The sequence below is a fragment of the Xyrauchen texanus genome, chromosome 31, assembly GCF_025860055.1.
Source record: "Xyrauchen texanus isolate HMW12.3.18 chromosome 31, RBS_HiC_50CHRs, whole genome shotgun sequence".
In the NCBI taxonomy this organism is placed as follows: domain Eukaryota; kingdom Metazoa; phylum Chordata; class Actinopteri; order Cypriniformes; family Catostomidae; genus Xyrauchen; species Xyrauchen texanus.
Genome location: NC_068306.1, coordinates 4,637,864 through 4,656,394, shown reverse-complemented (window position 1 = coordinate 4,656,394; position 18,531 = coordinate 4,637,864). Strand labels below are relative to the sequence as shown.

The 18,531-nt window shown below is 45.2% G+C and overlaps 2 protein-coding genes across 10 annotated transcripts in view; both read left to right on the top strand.

Moving 5' to 3' along the window:
* The first annotated feature begins 885 nt into the window (after positions 1 to 885).
* Positions 886 to 12,623, top strand: LOC127625096 (lens epithelium-derived growth factor-like). 9 transcript variants are annotated; one of them, XM_052100168.1, is made up of 17 exons: positions 886 to 1,052; positions 1,341 to 1,433; positions 1,535 to 1,596; positions 2,888 to 3,026; positions 3,816 to 4,286; positions 4,847 to 5,027; positions 5,180 to 5,364; positions 5,448 to 5,704; positions 6,645 to 6,800; positions 7,334 to 7,367; positions 8,271 to 8,392; positions 8,639 to 8,676; positions 8,764 to 8,843; positions 8,923 to 9,024; positions 10,326 to 10,524; positions 11,412 to 11,469; positions 11,558 to 12,622. In XM_052100168.1, exons 2-17 carry the CDS (start codon positions 1,341 to 1,343, stop codon positions 11,574 to 11,576), a joined length of 2,196 nt encoding a protein of 731 aa, XP_051956128.1. In that variant the 5' UTR covers positions 886 to 1,052; the 3' UTR covers positions 11,577 to 12,622. The 9 variants fall into 9 exon arrangements, with proteins under 9 accessions (XP_051956128.1, XP_051956125.1, XP_051956131.1 ...); XM_052100165.1 differs by having other exon boundaries at positions 7,334 to 7,489; positions 8,237 to 8,392; positions 11,558 to 12,620; XM_052100171.1 differs by lacking the exon at positions 6,645 to 6,800.
* A 396-nt stretch (positions 12,624 to 13,019) lies between these two features.
* The window catches only part of LOC127625100 (tetratricopeptide repeat protein 39B-like), a 13,739-nt gene continuing 8,227 nt past the window's right edge, over positions 13,020 to 18,531 (top strand). The window contains exon 1 of the mRNA XM_052100178.1: positions 13,020 to 13,349. Within this exon, the coding sequence (XP_051956138.1) occupies positions 13,314 to 13,349 (36 nt within the window). The 5' untranslated portion in view covers positions 13,020 to 13,313. The remainder of the gene's footprint in view (positions 13,350 to 18,531) is intronic.

The following is an 18,531-nucleotide window of genomic DNA, read 5'->3' as shown; positions in this document are numbered from 1 at the left end:
AAAGTGAGTTTAACGTGCTGCTTCAGTCGTTAATCCGGTTTGAGTTTAGTGAATAACTGTTTCCGTCCTCTTTAAAACATCAGAGAAAGACGCACAAGTCAATCAGCTAATTCAGCTAAACGTACTTTTGGCGGGAAACTAACTATAAAGCGTGCAGTGACATTCTACGAGCTTTTTGATTTGACAGAAATTATGGAGATATTAAATTATATTAGCTGTGTTTGCTGTAAATTTAAGGCCTAAAATATACTAGCCAGAAGATTTTAAGATCTATGCATCACTTTATGTTGTATTTGGGCTTATTTGAATCAGGGGCATCTGCTGTTTATCTTTATGTAAAAACGTGGCAAGTCGAATCTTTTTAATAACAATTTGTTTTAGCACAGTGTCAAAATATGCCAATATATATTTCTATTGCTTTGGAGGCTCAAGAGCATACATTATATGATTATATAATTATTATATTTTTGAAAGTGGAAAATAATATTCATATTACTATAATATAGAAATTAATAATAATATAAATCATTTTTGTCCTCTAATGACCTCTGTTTAACTTTTTTAAATTGACGCACAAGGGTTAAAATTGTTTTAAACGTCTTAACTTTACCGCTTCCAGCCCCGATTTGTTAACTCTTCAACGACCGGCGTCCAAAATAACGAAGTAATAATCGCTTTTGAATCGAGGTGTAATAATTTTATTATTTTATTTACTTAATGTAAAACAAATTATAAAGTAATTGTGTTTCACAGCATGACGATAAATAAGGAATTATTTATATTTCGAATATTTTCAATTCCAATCTACCTCTGTTTGCACGATGGTTCATTCCCCAGTCACTGAGCGGGACGCGGACTGAACCATTTCACTGGCGCTGAGGGGGGACACACGTACACACACGCACACACACACACACACACACACTTGCTGCTCTCTTCTTCCTTTCATCTCGTTATTATACTTTTAAATCGCTTGTTTTTACATTTTAATTTTAATGCAGAGTGTTTATAAAATGTCATTTGAGTGAGTCGACAGCCAGAAAGGAGTGAAGGTGAGTATATCTGAGCGAAGTGAGCTAGTGCTAGCCTGAGCTAGCACAACACGGCTAGTTTTTCTGTATTTAACATATCTTAATCTGATTTAAATGTTTATATCAACGTTAAAAAAAATCATATAAATATAGTATATTTCAAACATATGCCAATGAAGCTAATATTATGATTTTAGAGGTGTATTTGCTGGTGTGATGTTGTTTATTGTTTTGGTGTAGGTGACACATGGTGAGTGTTTACATTAATACATATACATTTTTCATTGATTAACTGTTTAATTTTGTCAGATGAAGGTAAAGTCTGATCAGATCACGCATGAGTTTACACCGGGGGATTTAGTGTTTGCCAAGATGAAGGGATATCCATTCTGGCCTGCCAGAGTAAGTTTATTATAATAATCTTATAATTCATCTTCAATATTTTATGTAAAATAGGTCTATTAAAAGAGGATTGATTATGTATTGTTTTGTTTGTCTCTCAGATTGGTGAAGGAAAAGCCCCCCAAAATAAGATCCCAATCTTCTTTTATGGAACACACTCAACGTAAGTGAACAAATGACACACTGAATGCTACTGTATACTAACAAGTATGTGTATGCATCAATATATAGAAATGGCAGTCCAATCCAAACACTGTGCTCTGTGATATACAAACTGTTGTAAATACCCTCAAATTGAAGCTGAAAGTCTGCAGTTAAAGCACATCTTGTTCGTTTCATTTAAAATCCATTGTGGTGGTGTATAGAGCCATAAAGATTAGAATTGTGTCGATGTCCCAATATTTATGGACCTGACTGTATTTTAAGGCCTTCAAACTCAGTGGCTCTTTGCTTGACATCATGGGAACATCAAAAGAAATCAGCCAAGACCTCAGAAAACTATTGTGGACCTCCACAAGTCTGATTCATCCTTGGGAGCAATTTCCAAACCCCTGAAGGTGCCATGTTCATCTGTACAAACAATAGTACACAAGTATAAACACCATGTGACCACACAGTCATCACACCGCTCAGGAAGGAGACGCATTCTGTCTCCTAGAGATGAACGTAGTTTGTGTGAAAAGTGCAAATCAATCCCAGAACAACAGCAAAGGACCTTGTGAAGATGCTGGAGGAAACAGGTGGACGAGTATCTAGATCCACAGCAAAACCAGTCCTATATGGACATCACCTGAAAGGTGCTCAGCAAGGAAGAAGCCGCTGCTCCAAAACCACCATAAACAAGCCAGACTACAGTTTGCAAGTGCACATGGGGACAAAGATCTTACTTTAGGAGAAATGTCCTCTGGTCTGATGACACACTATTGAACTGTTTGTCCATAATGACTATCGTTATGTTTGGAGATAAAAGGCTGAAGAACAGCATCCCAACCGTGAAGCATGGGGGTGCAGCATCATGTTGTGGGGGTGCTGCAGGAGGGACTGGTGCACTTCACTAAATAGATGACATCATTGATGACCCCAAGCACACCTCCAAAGTTGTGGCACAAGGGCTTAAGAACAACAAAGGTCATGATATTGGAGCGGGCATCACAAAGTCCTGACCTCAATATGATAGAACAAACCTGACTCAGTTACTCCAGTTCTGTCTGGAGGAACGGGACTAAATTCCAGCAACTTATTGTGAGAAGCTTGTGGAAGGATCCCCAAAATATTTGACCCAAGTTAAACAATTTAAAGTCAATGCTACCAAATACTGACAGTGTGTGTAAACTTCTGACTTCAGCTGTAGATGCTGCATACTGCAGAAAGAGTAAGAGTAGTATGCTAGTCCAGACGTCACCAATGTCTCCAGAAGCATCTCACTGCTGTTGTTGTCGATCTCTCTCTTCCAGAACGTTTCTGTTCCCCAAAGACATCGTCCTGTACTGGCCAAACAAAGAGAAGTATGGCCGCACTACCAAACGTGGCGGGTTTGATGAGGGTATGTGGGAGATCGAGAATGACCCGGGGGTTGGTCTCAGAGGTCAAAAGGTCAGTAACAATGATGTGTTGATGGGAAAATCAGTGAGTGTTTTCTCGTTTGATTATTATGATGATACACTAGACGGCAGCAGGTCTGTTAGCTTACATTTATACTTGCATTATTTTTCTCTGCTGTTTACATTCACTTTAGACATCACTCTCTGTGTTTACATGAATACCTCATCAAGATGGGCATTTTCACAGAATTTTGAAACTTATTGGACCATTCAGTTGCGCATTAGCGCATGTTTAGCACACACACATATGCCGCCTGTCAATCAAACTAGATCGCTGGCTAATTATAAAATACTTTCAACAGCGGAGTAAGATTATGAACTTTCTATCAAGTGTCACAGGCCTCGGCTATCACCATATATAGCCATGCTGAGTGACTCCGGTCAGGTCTCCTTAGCAACCAAATTGGTCCGGTTGCTAGGGAGGGTAGAGTCACATGGGGTAACCCATATTTTTAACCTGAAGTGGCATCTAAAAGAACACGTGCATCGGTCAGAGGTGCCCGTGAGTGCTTGTTTACATAGACAACAACAGCTCATAGGGACTGGTGTGAACTGCCCCTGAAATGCGCTTGCGAGCCATAGTTATGTCTGCTTTGTGATGGTTCAAAATGGCCCACATTTTAGCGAATCATTAGCCAATCGGTCTGAATGAAAGTCTCCAGTAATCTCAAATGTCTGGAATATGATCAATCAAGAAGAGCCTGTGCAACGTGTGCATGCTTAGTGCTTTATGTCGGTCAGTGTTACTCTCGTAATGACTCGCTTCAACTGTGTCTGACAGAAAGCAGCTGTAATGAAACGACTGGCGGAGAGTCACCTGCAATCCAAGAAAGCAGTAAATCAGAGGGAAAAGAACAGCCTGAGTGTTTCCCGTCCAGTGTCGAAGAGTGATTCAGTGACGACAAATAAAAGAGAAACTCCGGTGAAAGTCAACAGAACTCCCAAAACAAAGTCTGAATCTGTTACGGCGAACGAGGATAAAGCAGCCGGACCGATATCGACCCGTTCCAGAGATTCTGGAGGACCGACGGCCCCCACAAGAGCCCTTCGGACGAATCGCGCTCCGCCTGCGAGGAAAGAGACCTCAGTGAACACCGTCACATCAGGAAAGAGGACGCCACATTCTAGAACATTAAAATTAGCCAGACGAGCTGCTGCGGCGAAGACGCTCTCTGCTCGCAGGAAACACGCGCTGCATGCAAGGATTATGTCTGCAGCGAAGAAAAGGACGGATTCGAAAAATCAAAAAAAGGTTTGAGAAATTTCACTGTCAACGTGCTGCTCTGTGTGTTCTTAACGATGTAACGCAGTTCTGTGTGTGAAACTTGAGCATGTGACTTGTGCGGTATATTCCAAGTCTTCTTTAAAGTCATATGATGAATTTATGGGACTCGAATTGAAGTTTATTTGTAAAGATTCTTCAAAAATATCTACTTTTGAGGGGTTCTGGGTATCTCAGTGAGTATTGTCTCTGACTATCACCACTGGAGTCGTGAGTTTCAATCCAGGGCGTGCTGAGAAACTCCAGTCAGGTCTCCTTAGCAACCAAATTGGTCCGGTTGCTAGGGAGGGTTGAGCCACATGGGGTAACCTCCTCGTGGTCACTCTATGACGATTAAGCTTAACTTGTATTAAACGCTGTTATTTGTTGCATATATAGCAGGAAATAAATCCAGCCTGTTATAGTTGCTATGAACATGAATGAAATGCCTATTGTTAATGAGAGAACAAAATGCACAGATCCAACAATAACATATTCCCTCACATTCACATGCTGACGTGTTTTTAATGTGTCGTCTTGTCATCTTTCAGCCCTTACGAATCACACGATCGACTGCGTGTCTGATTGAGACTGGAGCTGACTTCACCGAGAGACACAGAGTCCAACCGGCCGGTCTGAAACGCAGACGCTCCGAAACCATGTCTGACGGAAAGGAAGACGCTCTAATTTCTCTTCCCGCGACCCTCAGCTCCCCTCCGTCGAGTCCAACAGGTAAGATGACATATCGGGCCGATCAAACAACCAGAGCAATGTTTTGACTCCGCACATTAAGATTTGGAGGACCGCGCACTACAAGTATGTACTTTGCTGGTGATGGGCCAGTGCATGCTTTTAAGAGACTGATCAGAGCTGCTGCTTTACAGGTTCAAAGAGGAAACGGCATGGAGAAGAGGACACTTCTGTTCCTGATGAACCAGAGAAGAACGAGACCAAGAAGAGAAAGAGAGACGAGCAGGATGATTGGAGAGAAACACACATGAAGAGTGATGCTCTGAGCGTCGTTGAGAAGCAGGAGAGAAAAGATGAGCAGACACCCAACGATGAAGAGGTGAGAGAGGACGAGGGAGCATTAGAACGAGCAGATGTGGAGAAGTGAGCTGACGTGTGTGTGTGTGTGTGTGTGTGTCGTAGCGCTGTAAGATCCTGGCAGAGAAGAGGCAGAGCGTTTTGAAGTCTCTGCAGGGTTTGGTCACGTCCACCAGAGGAAAAACGCAAACATCTACGACTGAACAAACCACCACGGCTAAAACGACGCCGCCTGAGGAGGTGCAGAAACAGCCCAAGAGGAATTTTGGAGCCCGATGTGAGAACCGTGACCAGATGAAACCAACAGAGGAGGAGAGAAAAGATGCAGAGCAGAACGGAGAACAGGAAACCAAGAACACCGAGTGAGTGAACGCAGAACATCTCAACACACCCCACATTATAGCGACCACGAGGAGGTTACCCCATGTGACTCTACCCTCCCTAGCAACCGAGCCAATTTGGTTACCCCATGTGACTCTACCCTCCCTAGCAACCAGGCCAATTTGGTTACCCCATGTGACTCTACCTTCCCTAGCAACCAGGCCAATTTGGTTACCCCATGTGACTCTACCCTCCCTAGCAACCAGGCCAATTTGGTTACCCCATGTGACTCTACCCTCCCTAGCAACCAGGCCAATTTGGTTACCCCATGTGACTCTACCCTCCCTAGCAACCAGGCCAATTTGGTTACCCCATGTGACTCTACCCTCCCTAGCAAACAGGCCAATTTGGTTTCCCCATGTGACTCTACCCTCCCTAGCAACCAGGCCAATTTGGTTACCCCATGTGACTCCACCCCCCCTAGCAACCAGGCCAATCTGTTTACCCCATGTGACTCCACCCTCCCTAGCAACCAGGCCAATTTGTTTACCCCATGTGACTCTGCCCTCCCTAGCAACCAGGCCAATTTGGTTGCTAAGGAGACCTGATTGGAGTCACTCAGCACGCCCTGAATTCAAACTCACGACTCCAGGTGTGATAGTCAGCGTCAATACTCGCTGAGATACACAGACTCTGATTATTTGTATTTATTTGTAAGACCCTCTCTCACCTTTCTGTTCACTTCAATCCATCTTTAACTCCCAAATAAACAATAACTCTCTCATATTAATAAAGCTGTATATTGCCAATGTTCTTCACGATGAGAAACACACAGTGACACATGTATTATGATTCAATATGCCTCGAGCAATCATGTTACAGTCTGGCTGCATTAAGCGTGTGCGCTCGAGGGACGAGCGTCCCGTGACAGAGTGTGCATCTGTCCCTTTAAGTAAATGATTAATATTCATGTTTATGCAGTACGACCGCGAGCAGGATGACACTGCCTGAGGAAGTGCAGAAACAGCCCGAGAGGAATCGTGGAGCCCGATGTGAGAACCGTGACCGGATGAAACCAACAGAGGAGGAGAGAAAAGATGCAGAGCAGAACGGAGAACAGGAAACCAAGAACACCGAGTGAGTGAACGCAGAACATCTCAACACGCCAATCAGGCTTCATTAGGGTTAAGTGGTATCAAGACGCTCGTTATCAACTTTAGTGACCCTCAGTGAGAGTTTGGGACTAATGTACAGCACGGGGCGCATCTCCCGCTCCGCCTCTATCTGTAAGTTTAATCTCATAATTGACTTCCCCAAATTGCCGTGTGACCTCAACAGGTCCTTGCCACTTGGTGAGTAATTTAGAGCTCAATGTGTGGAGCAATACAAGGACTTTATCTCCCGGTGTAAATTCCCGTAGCCCAGTTCCCCAATTATATATCGGTTTCTCAGCCACACCTATCATATCACTTCTGAAGACATGGATTAAACCACTGGAGGCTTATGGGTTACTTTTATGCTGCCTTTATGTGCTTATTGGAGCTTCAAAATGTTGGTCAACATTCACTTGAATTGTATGAACCTACAGAACTGGATGGCATGAGAGTGAATAGATCATTTTAGGGTGTACTGTCCCTTTAAGTAAATTATTAATATTCATGTTTATGCAGTACGACCGCGAGCAGGACGACACCACCTGGGGAGGTGCAGGAACAGCCCGAGAGGAATCGTGGAGCCCGATGTGAAAACCGTGACCGGATGAAACCAACAGAGGAGGAGAGAAAAGATGCAGAGCAGAACGGAGAACAGGAAACCAAGAACACCGAGTGAGTGAACGCAGAACATCTCAACACGCCTGTTCTTTTAATGTGACTTACTTTGTTAGCCGCACGAGATTTCGGGATAACTGGTCATGAACATTTTTGTTTTCATTAGGGGTGTGTGTGTGTGTGTGAAGGGAACTGGCTTCCAAAATAGCCAATGACAAAAACTATTGCAGAATGGCAGTTCTTAAAGGGACAGCGCACCCAAAAATGAAACTTTTGTCATCATTTACTCACCCTCATGCCATCCCAGATGTGTGACTTTCTTTCTTCTGCTGAACACAAATTAAGATTTTCAGAAGAATATTTCAGCTCTCTTGGTCATTTGTCCCTGTAAATTCTCCTCCCTCCCCACCAGTGGGTGATATGCACAAAGAGTGTAAATCACCAAAAACAACAGATGTAGAAAGTGAAAGTGGAGATTTATTGTAAAAAGGGACTTAAATATTGGTCTGTTTCTCAGTCACACCTATCATATCACTTCTGAAGACATGGATTAAACCACTGGAGTCTTATGGATTACTTTTATGCTGCATTTATGTGCTTTTTTTCTGGTCACCATTCACTTGCATTGTATGGACCTACCGAGCTGAAATATTCTTCTGAAAATCTTCATTTGTGTTCTGCAGAATAAAGTAAGTAACACACATCTGGGATAGTATGAGTGTGAGTTAACGATGAGACAAATTTTAATTTTAGGGTGTACTGTCCCTTTAAATACATTATTTATATGACTTCATGTTTATGCAGTACGACCGCGAGCAAGACGACACTGCCTGAGGAGGTGCAGGAACAGCCCGAGAGGAATCGTGGAGCCCGATGTGAGAACCGTGACCGGATGAAACCAACAGAGGACGAGAGAAAAGATGCAGAGCAGAACAGAGAACAGGAAACCAAGAACACCGAGTGAGTGAACGCAGAACATCTCAACACGTCGAGTGACATCACTCGCATATTAAATTAGTTTTTACCCCTATCAGCCGTGACGAGCAAAGCGCAGTATACATTTACTCATTAGGTTTCTATTTCCCAAGTGTTGCATGTTTAGCTCCGCCCATTGTGAATTCTGATTGGTCCATAATCTCGTCAAATATCAACTGAATTCACTGTAAACTTGAGTTGAACTGAAAGACTGACGGTGTGTTTCTACAGACAGCGGATCAATAACAGCACAGAGGACAACGGCAGAGGTGAGACACTCGCGTACATGTGTGTGTGTGTGTGTGTGTGTGTGTGTGTGTGTGTGTGCGATTCTCTAGCATGTGTTTGTGTTTCAGATCGGTCTCTGTCCGTCACAGACTCGTTACTCTACCGTCTCCACGGCGACATCAGAATCTCAATGACGCTCGACAACCCGGTATGACCCCGTGTGACCTCATAAGGATTAATGTGCCGCATATATTCTTGTGTGAATACTGACTGTCTCTCTCTGGCAGGATGTGAGGAAGTGTTTATTGGCTCTGGATGAGTTGAGTAAAGTCCCCGTCTCGTCTCGACACATTCAGAACCACAGCGAACTCATAGACACCCTCCGAAAGGTACAAACACGCTTGAATCTGAATAAATATCCTGCTGTATTATACCATAAAGGCTTTGATGAGTTGCATGTTCCCATGAATTAAATGCCGGAGAATTGGTGATATTGTTGCACAAGCGTCACGTGCAATTAAAGCTGAACTTTTCACGCCATTTCATTTTCGGACATTTGCCGCCTTCTGGCCCGTTTCCGTTCAAATGGAATTTTATGGATAAAAATGGTGTGCGTGATGACGTCATGCCTAAACACACACTCTACCCTGAAGCCGCTCCTAATCTCATGTACAGGCCCGTCTGAAGTGTGCCAATGAACATCTGAATGATTCAGAGGAGAACTGGGGGAAGTGTTGTGGTCAGATGAGCTCTTTGGCATCAACTCAACTCGCCATGTTTGGAGGAGGAGGAATGCTGCCGATGACCCCAAGAAGCACATTAAGGTCCTGGAGTGGCCTAGCCAGTCTCCAGACCGTAATCCCATAGAAAACCTGTGGAGGGAGCTGAAGGGTCGCCAAACGTCAGCCTCGAAATCTTAATGACTTGGAGAAGATCTGCTCCTGAGATGTGTGCGAACCCGGTGGCCAACTACAAGAAACATCTGACCTCTGTGATTGCCAACAAGTACTGAGTCATGTTTTGCAGAGGGGGGCGAATACTTATTTCCCTCATTAACATTATAGACGGATCATGTGTTTGTCGGTGGGCAAACGTACAATATCAGCAGGGGATCAAATACTTTTTCCCTCACTGTACACCTGGTCATGATGAACACAGGCTAACGATTGGGCACATTCTGTCATGTGACACTACATTTCTGTGATCATGACAATTTTCTCAACTAAAACTTAGAGACTCTGCCGGTTCCCTCCTTAAAGAGACGGTGCCGGTTCCCTCCTTAAGGAGACGGTGCCGGTTCCCTCCTTAAAGAGATGCGGTCCGCCTAGGGTGCGTCCCTCCTTAAAGAGATGCGGTTCCCTGAAGTGCGGTTCCCTCCTTAAAGAGACGGTGCCGGTTCCCTCCTTAAAGAGACGGTGCCGGTTCCCTCCTTAAAGAGACGGTGCCGGTTCCCTTAAAGAGACGCTGCCGGTTTTTAGCACGCGTTCAACAATCTACTTGTTTATCGTTTTCATGCATAACTTGTACAATTTATATGTACTTAAAATATAATTTGATGCAAACTAATACAATTCATTAGTAAAATGAATATTTTGAATACCTAGTCTAAGGTCCTCAGTGTAATTAAAAACATTCGGATTAAGGATTATTAAGCAGATTACTCAGACGATGTGTTTGTGTGTGTTGTCAGATGCGCTGGTTTCGTGGCAGTGAAGCGATCATGTTCAAAGCTTCGATGTTGTATCACCGCTTTAAAAACATCTACCTCATCGGAGACGCAGATGAAACCCTGAGTCAAGAGTACATCACCACACTGCAGGAGGAGAGAGAGACGGAAGAGAGACAGAGAGCAGAGAGACAGGATGACACACAGACAGATGCTGGAGCAGGTGAGCAACACAACAGTTATTAACCCTTGTAATGGGGGGCGTTCAACGACACTCCAGCTGTACAACAAAGCACACTCTGGCTTGATTGACAGCAATGCGTTCTTGATCTCGAGCGTTACATTTCAAACTGTTTAACTTGACCGCGCCGTAACAACGCTGCGTTTGTGTCATCGCCGTAGCCCTCATTATTAATCCATCTCTGACCGATTGACGACACGATTGTAAAGTCTGTGCACTGTGGGCCAATGATGGGCTTATGTTTAATAATATGGCATTTTAATGACACTTTTTATATGCTCTTATAAATGCTTTACTCATCTGTCATTTTTATTATCTGAATTATTATATTTGTAATATAGTGTGTATGTATATAATATTCATTTAGAAATGTATTTAAAATTATTTCATCATTATATATTGAATTATCTTGTAATTAATTGGATTAATTTTTTATTTAACAGCCCTAATAATTACAATCTGTTATATGTTCATTTTTATTTGTTTTTATTTATATATTATCACAATATTTTAATTATTTTTTCAAGCACATTTTTACTTTCATATTATAAATTTTATTAATGTATTATTATTTATTAGCTACCTGACGGGACCTGTCAGAGAGATGTGCAGGCTAAACTTCATTTAAATGTATGTTATTTGAGTGTAGCTTGTTTGGCGCACACACTTTCAGTGAGGGGCTGTTCAACGTGTTTTTGCATGTTTGTGTCAGAAATGTACTTTTCCTTTAAGGGGTGGAATTTGCCCCCTGGATTAGACGTTTAGGGGCATTTTTTTACCTTTATCATGTATTTTCTAACCATATAAAATAAACCGTGTCAAGTGAGCAGTGTTTAATAACCGCTGGATTGCTGTGATTCTCTGTTCAGTTATCGGTCTGACCGGCGTCTGCAAGAACACCACAGACACCGAACACCTGCCTCACAGGTATGACATCACACTCATAATGTTCCCTAGGTAGGCAGCACAGCAGAGCCACTGAACACTCTTATGACTGATCTGTGATCTGTTTCAGTGCGGAGCACAAGAGCTGACGGGACCGCTGCAGTTCACTTCCTGTTTTTAACTTCAACTGTTCTACATTGGGACTTCACTGTTGGGGAGTTTTCTGATCTTTCATGCAGTTATTTATTTCCCTTTGATTATCAACATCTGTGTAATTCACGACTCCCCTCACTGAATCCTCATACTGCTGGCCTGAGGTCAGATTATTACCATCGTATATGCACCTCATAGTTTAATACCATATTACTACTTCACTGATATCACTAACATCCCATTATGTGTTGGGGTTTTTGGCTGCACTGTGCCTTTAAATGTGTTGCAGGCCAGAGCGGTGTTTGTGTGTCTCATCTTCAGCGTGTCGGGACACACATGCACTTGGAGAAAACAGAGTTCACTGGTACATGTGTGATGTTTGTGTTCCTCCTGTGAGTCTCCATCAGCACACAGTACAGCTCACACCTCACCAAACGTGTGTGTGTGTGTGTGTGTGTGTGTGTGTGTGTGTGTGTGTGTGTGTGTGTGTGTGTGTGAGTGAGAGAGAGAGTGTCTGTGAGAGAGAGTGTGTGTGTTTTAAGTCTGATCTACATGAAAGTGTGTGTGTCTGCGAGAGAGAGAGAGTGTGTGTGTGAGAGAGAGAGAAAATGTGTGTGTGTGTGTGAGATTAATAAATGTTTATGGTGACTGACAGGATGTACACACATTGAGATCAGTGAAATATCATTAAACTCCTGAAGCATTAAGTCACAGCAGCATTATATGTATATAAAGTGTTTCATTGATCACTGATGGCCGTTACTCATCCTGACCGTAAACACCACACTACGATTGAAGACTGTGGGATAGTTCCTGAACACGTACATGTGTGCGCATGTCAAACACAAGCATTATGTGGAGCTGTGCACAGGGCAGCTACATCATTAATATCGGTGCTAACACAACAGATCACAGCATTGTGTGTGTTGATATTACTGTTATAAGTGCTGCTTATGTTCTCATTTTACAGCATTATTGTGTTCAAACTTGGTGTCATATTCTGTGAATTAAAGTTCAACTTTTCAACATGTCTCTCGACCAACATTCCTGATTAATCAGCAAAGCTGTCTTCCTGATTGCACGTGACTACAGTGAGCCAGTGATGTCTAGACAGACAGTATTTGCCTGTCTCGCGTGTTACAGTGACTGTGAGGACACTGTGTGTGATGACATCACTGTTGCAGCCAGGGGGCGCACTGACTTCACGAGCTCATGAAATATTAAGTAGTGACTGGCGAATGAGCGAATCATACTATGGGCAGGGCGTGGCTCACGAATAATAATTACGTCACGTTTAGTGCGCTCCGCGAAGGTTTGCCGCTACCTGGCTAAGACGTCAGCACGGCCTCATTAATATTCATGAGCTGTGATTTTGCCGTAGCAGGATTAGTATAATGTCCCTCTTTTTCTCATAACTTACTGGAACAGAGGAAACTGTTGTGTAAACAAAACCACAAGATTGTAATATTAGACAAAAGCCCTCTTTATACCATTAGTCCACATCATATGACCATTTCTTACATAAAGCTCAGAGCAAGGACGCAATATTCTCAGTAAATCAGGATTGCCTTGGCAAAGCCCGGTGAACTTTAAACGTCACACCTCCGACGACATTCGGGAGTACCGAGGGGCTAGAATCGCCTCAACAGAGCTGGAGAACACACGGACGGATCCAGATGTGACACAGTTAATACAAGCCAACCTTCCGCGCCGATCTCAGGGAATAACGCGTCATGGCTCGGGTCGGTACCGGCGCGGAACTGGACGAGGTGAGTGACCGTAAAGACAAACCGCACACCGGTTATTGTGGACGCGTTCCGAGTCAGCGCAACTTTAAAAATGCGGCACAATGTTGACTTGGGACGCGTCAGAACCAGCAGCTGATTTTGAACGGGGCACAATGTTGACTTGGGACGCGTCAGAACCAGCAGCTGATTTTGAACGGGGCACAATGTTGACTTGGGACGCGTCAGAACCAGCAGCTGATTTTGAACGGGGCACAATGTTGACTTGGGACGCGTCAGAACCAGCAGCTGATTTTGAACGGGGTACAATGTTGACTTGGGACGCGTCAGAACCCGCAGCTGATTTTGAACGCGGCACGATGTTCATTTGGGACGCGTCAGAACCAGCAGCTGATTTTGAACGCGGCACAGTGTTCACTTGGGACGCGTCAGAACCAGCAGCTGATTTTGAACGCGGCACAGTGTTGACTTGGGACGCGTCAGAACCCGCAGCTGATTTTGAACGGTATACAATGTTGACTTGGGACGCTCAGAACCAGCTGCTGGTTTTGAACGCGGCACAATGTTGACTTGGGACGCGTCAGAACCAGCAGCTGATTTTGAACGCGGCACAATGTTGACTTGGGACGCGTCAGAACCCGCAGCTGATTTTGAACGCGGCACAATGTTGACTTGGGACGCGTCAGAACCCGCAGCTGATTTTGAACGGTATACAATGTTGACTTGGGACGCGTCAGAACCAGCTGCTGATTTTGAACGCGGCACAATGTTGACTTGGGACGCGTCAGAACCAGCAGCTGATTTTGAACGCGGCACAATGTTGACTTGGGACGCGTCAGAACCCGCAGCTGATTTTGAACGCGGCACAATGTTGACTTGGGAGGCGTCAGAACCCGCAGCTGATTTTGAACGGTATACAATGTTGACTTGGGACGCGTCAGAACCAGCAGCTGATTTTGAACGCGGCACAATGTTGACTTGGGACGCGTCAGAACCAGCAGCTGATTTTGAACGGGGCACAATGTTGACTTGGGACGCGTCAGAACCAGCAGCTGATTTTGAACGGGGCACAATGTTGACTTGGGACGCGTCAGAACCCGCAGCTGATTTTGAACGGGTACAATGTTGACTTGGGACGCGTCAGAACCAGCAGCTGATTTTGAACGCGGCACGATGTTCATTTGGGACGCGTCAGAACCAGCAGCTGATTTTGAACGCGGCACAGTGTTCACTTGGGACGCGTCAGAACCAGCAGCTGATTTTGAACGCGGCACAGTGTTGACTTGGGACGCGTCAGAACCCGCAGCTGATTTTGAACGGTATACAATGTTGACTTGGGACGCTCAGAACCAGCTGCTGATTTTAAACGCGGCACAATGTTGACTTGGGACGCGTCAGAACCAGCAGCTGATTTTGAACGCGGCACAATGTTGACTTGGGACGCGTCAGAACCCGCAGCTGATTTTGAACGCGGCACAATGTTGACTTGGGACGGCGTCAGAACCCGCAGCTGATTTTGAACGGTATACAATGTTGACTTGGGACGGCGTCAGAACCAGCTGCTGATTTTGAACGCGGCACAATGTTGACTTGGGACGCGTCAGAACCAGCAGCTGATTTTGAACGCGGCACAATGTTGACTTGGGACGCGTCAGAACCCGCAGCTGATTTTGAACGCGGCACAATGTTGACTTGGGAGGCGTCAGAACCCGCAGCTGATTTTGAACGGTATACAATGTTGACTTGGGACGCGTCAGAACCAGCAGCTGATTTTGAACGGGGCACAATGTTGACTTGGGACGCTCAGAACCAGCTGCTGGTTTTGAACGCGGCACAATGTTGACTTGGGACGCGTCAGAACCAGCAGCTGATTTTGAACGCGGCACAATGTTGACTTGGGACGCGTCAGAACCAGCAGCTGATTTTGAACGCGGCACAATGTTGACTTGGGACGGCGTCAGAACCCGCAGCTGATTTTGAACGGTATACAATGTTGACTTGGGACGCGTCAGAACCAGCTGCTGATTTTGAACGCGGCACAATGTTGACTTGGGACGCGTCAGAACCAGCAGCTGATTTTGAACGCGGCACAATGTTGACTTGGGACGCGTCAGAACCCGCAGCTGATTTTGAACGCGGCACAATGTTGACTTGGGAGGCGTCAGAACCCGCAGCTGATTTTGAACGGTATACAATGTTGACTTGGGACGCGTCAGAACCAGCAGCTGATTTTGAACGCGGCACAATGTTGACTTGGGACGCGTCAGAACCAGCAGCTGATTTTGAACGCGGCACAATGTTGACTTGGGACGCGTCAGAACCAGCTGCTGATTTTGAACGCGGCACAATGTTGACTTGGGACGCGTCAGAACCAGCAGCTGATTTTGAACGCGGCACAATGTTGACTTGGGACGCGTCAGAACCCGCAGCTGATTTTGAACGCGGCACAATGTTGACTTGGGACGCGTCAGAACCAGCAGCTGATTTTGAACGCGGCACAATGTTGACTTGGGACGCGTCAGAACCAGCAGCTGATTTTGAACGCGGCACAATGTTGACTTGGGACGCGTCAGAACCAGCAGCTGATTTTGAACGCGGCACAGTGTTGACTTGGGACGCGTCAGAACCAGCAGCTGATTTTGAACGGGCACAGTGTTGACTTGGGACGCGTCAGAACCAGCAGCTGATTTTGAACGGGGCACAGTGTTGACTTGGGACGCGTCAGAACCAGCAGCTGATTTTGAACGGGGCACAATGTTGACTTGGGACGCGTCAGAACCAGCAGCTGATTTTGAACGCGGCACAATGTTGACTTGGGACGCGTCAGAACCCGCAGCTGATTTTTAACGGTATACAATGTTGACTTGGGACGCTCAGAACCAGCTGCTGATTTTGAACGCGGCACAATGTTGACTTGGGACGCGTCAGAATCCGCAGCTGATTTTGAACGGTATACAATGTTCACTTGGGACGCGTCAGAAACCGCAGCTGATTTTGAACACGGTACAATGTTGACTTGGGATGCGTCAGAACCCGCAGCTGATTTTGAACACGGTACAATGTTGACTTGGGACGCGTCAGAACCCGCAGCTGATTTTGAACACGGTACAATGTTGACTTGGGACGCGTCAGAACCCGCAGCTGATTTTGAACGCGGCACAATGTTGACTTGGGACGCGTCAGAACCAGCAGCTGATTTTGAACGCGGCACAATGTTGACTTGGGACGCGTCAGAACCCGCAGCTGATTTTGAACGTGACACAATGTTGACTTGGGACGCGTCAGAACCCGCAGCTGATTTTGAACACGGTACAATGTTGACTTGGGACGCGTCAGAACCAGCAGCTGATTTTGAACGCGGCACAATGTTGACTTGGGACGCGTCAGAACCAGCAGCTGATTTTGAACGCTGCACAATGTTGACTTGGGACGCGTCAGAACCCGCAGCTGATTTTGAACGCGGCACAATGTTCACTTGGGACGCGTCAGAACCAGCTGCTGATTTTGAACGGGGCACAATGTTGACTTGGGACGCGTCAGAACCCGCAGCTGATTTTGAACGCGGCACAATGTTGACTTGGGACGCGTCAGAACCAGCAGCTGATTTTGAACGGGGCACAATGTTGACTTGGGACGCGTCAGAACCAGCAGCTGATTTTGAACGCGGCATAATGTTGACTTGGGACGTGTCAGAATCCGCAGCTGATTTTGAACGGTATACAATGTTGACTTGGGACGCGTCAGAACCAGCAGCTGATTTTGAACGCGGCACAATGTTGACTTGGGGCGCGTCAGAACCCGCAGCTGATTTTGAACGCGGCACAATGTTGACTTGGGACGCGTCAGAACCAGCAGCTGATTTTGAACGCGGCACAATGTTGACTTGGGACGCGTCAGAACCCGCAGCTGATTTTGAACGCGGCACAATGTTGACTTGGGACGCGTCAGAACCACGCAGCTGATTTTGAACGCGGCACAATGTTGACTTGGGACGCGTCAGAACCAGCAGCTGATTTTGAACGGGGCACAATGTTGACTTGGGACGCGTCAGAACCAGCAGCTGATTTTGAACGCGGCACAATGTTGACTTGGGACGCGTCAGAACCAGCAGCTGATTTTGAACGCGGCACAATGTTGACTTGGGACGCGTCAGAGCCAGCAGCTGATTTTGAATGCGGCACAATTTTGACTTGGGACGCGTCAGAACCAGCAGCTGATTTTGAACGCGGCACAATGTTGACTTGGGACGCGTCAGAACCCGCTGCTGATTTTGAACGGGGCACAATGTTGACTTGGGACGCGTCAGAACCTGCAGCTGATTTTGAACGCGGCACAATGTTGACTTGGGACGCGTCAGAACCCGCAGCTGATTTTGAACGCGGCACAATGTTGACTTGGGACGCGTCAGAACCAGCAGCTGATTTTGAACGCGGCACAATTTCGACTTGGGACGCGTCAGAACCAGCAGCTGATTTTGAACGCGGCACAATGTTGACTTGGGACGCGTCAGAACCAGCAGCTGATTTTGAACGGGGTACAGTACTGATGTTAGGACGTGTCAGTTCAGGAGGTTTGAGACGTGGTCAGACTGCTTTAGTTGAAATCTGGGCATTTTATTATGTGTGTCAATGTTTTCTCATGAATGAATATGAATCAAAGTAGTCTATAATAAATGAATAAATATTGACTTGGATCAAAGGTGTGTTAAGGTCAGGATTGCTGCATTATGCAACACTGGTGACATCATAAAGGTTAAGCAGGAAGTCATGTGAAGCTTCTGTTTTCAAAAACGAATTGGCGAAACGAACCGCAAAGGTCTTTTCACTCCTAGAGCGAAACAATATAAAACACATTTTCCCCCTTGTACAGTAGGCGCAGTTGTTCTACAGGCATAGTGATTCTGGATTCAGCATTCAGCTGTCAGTGCAGGAGATTCTGACATTTAAAGCTGTGAATGTCCAGCTGTTTGGGCATTGCAAATTAGAAAACAAATGCATTCTTTTGTAAAGAAAACTACGTTTAATGAAATGTTTGTATTTATGTACTTTTGTGGTATGTTGAATGCAGCAATGGTCAGGCTGTAATGTAATGTCCCTGTAATGTGTTTATATATAAAACTAGAGTTATTTAGATTTAATGCCTTATTCTGCCATATATATTTAGTGTACGTTAGTTTCAGAATTAAGAGATCAGCTCAAAATATTTT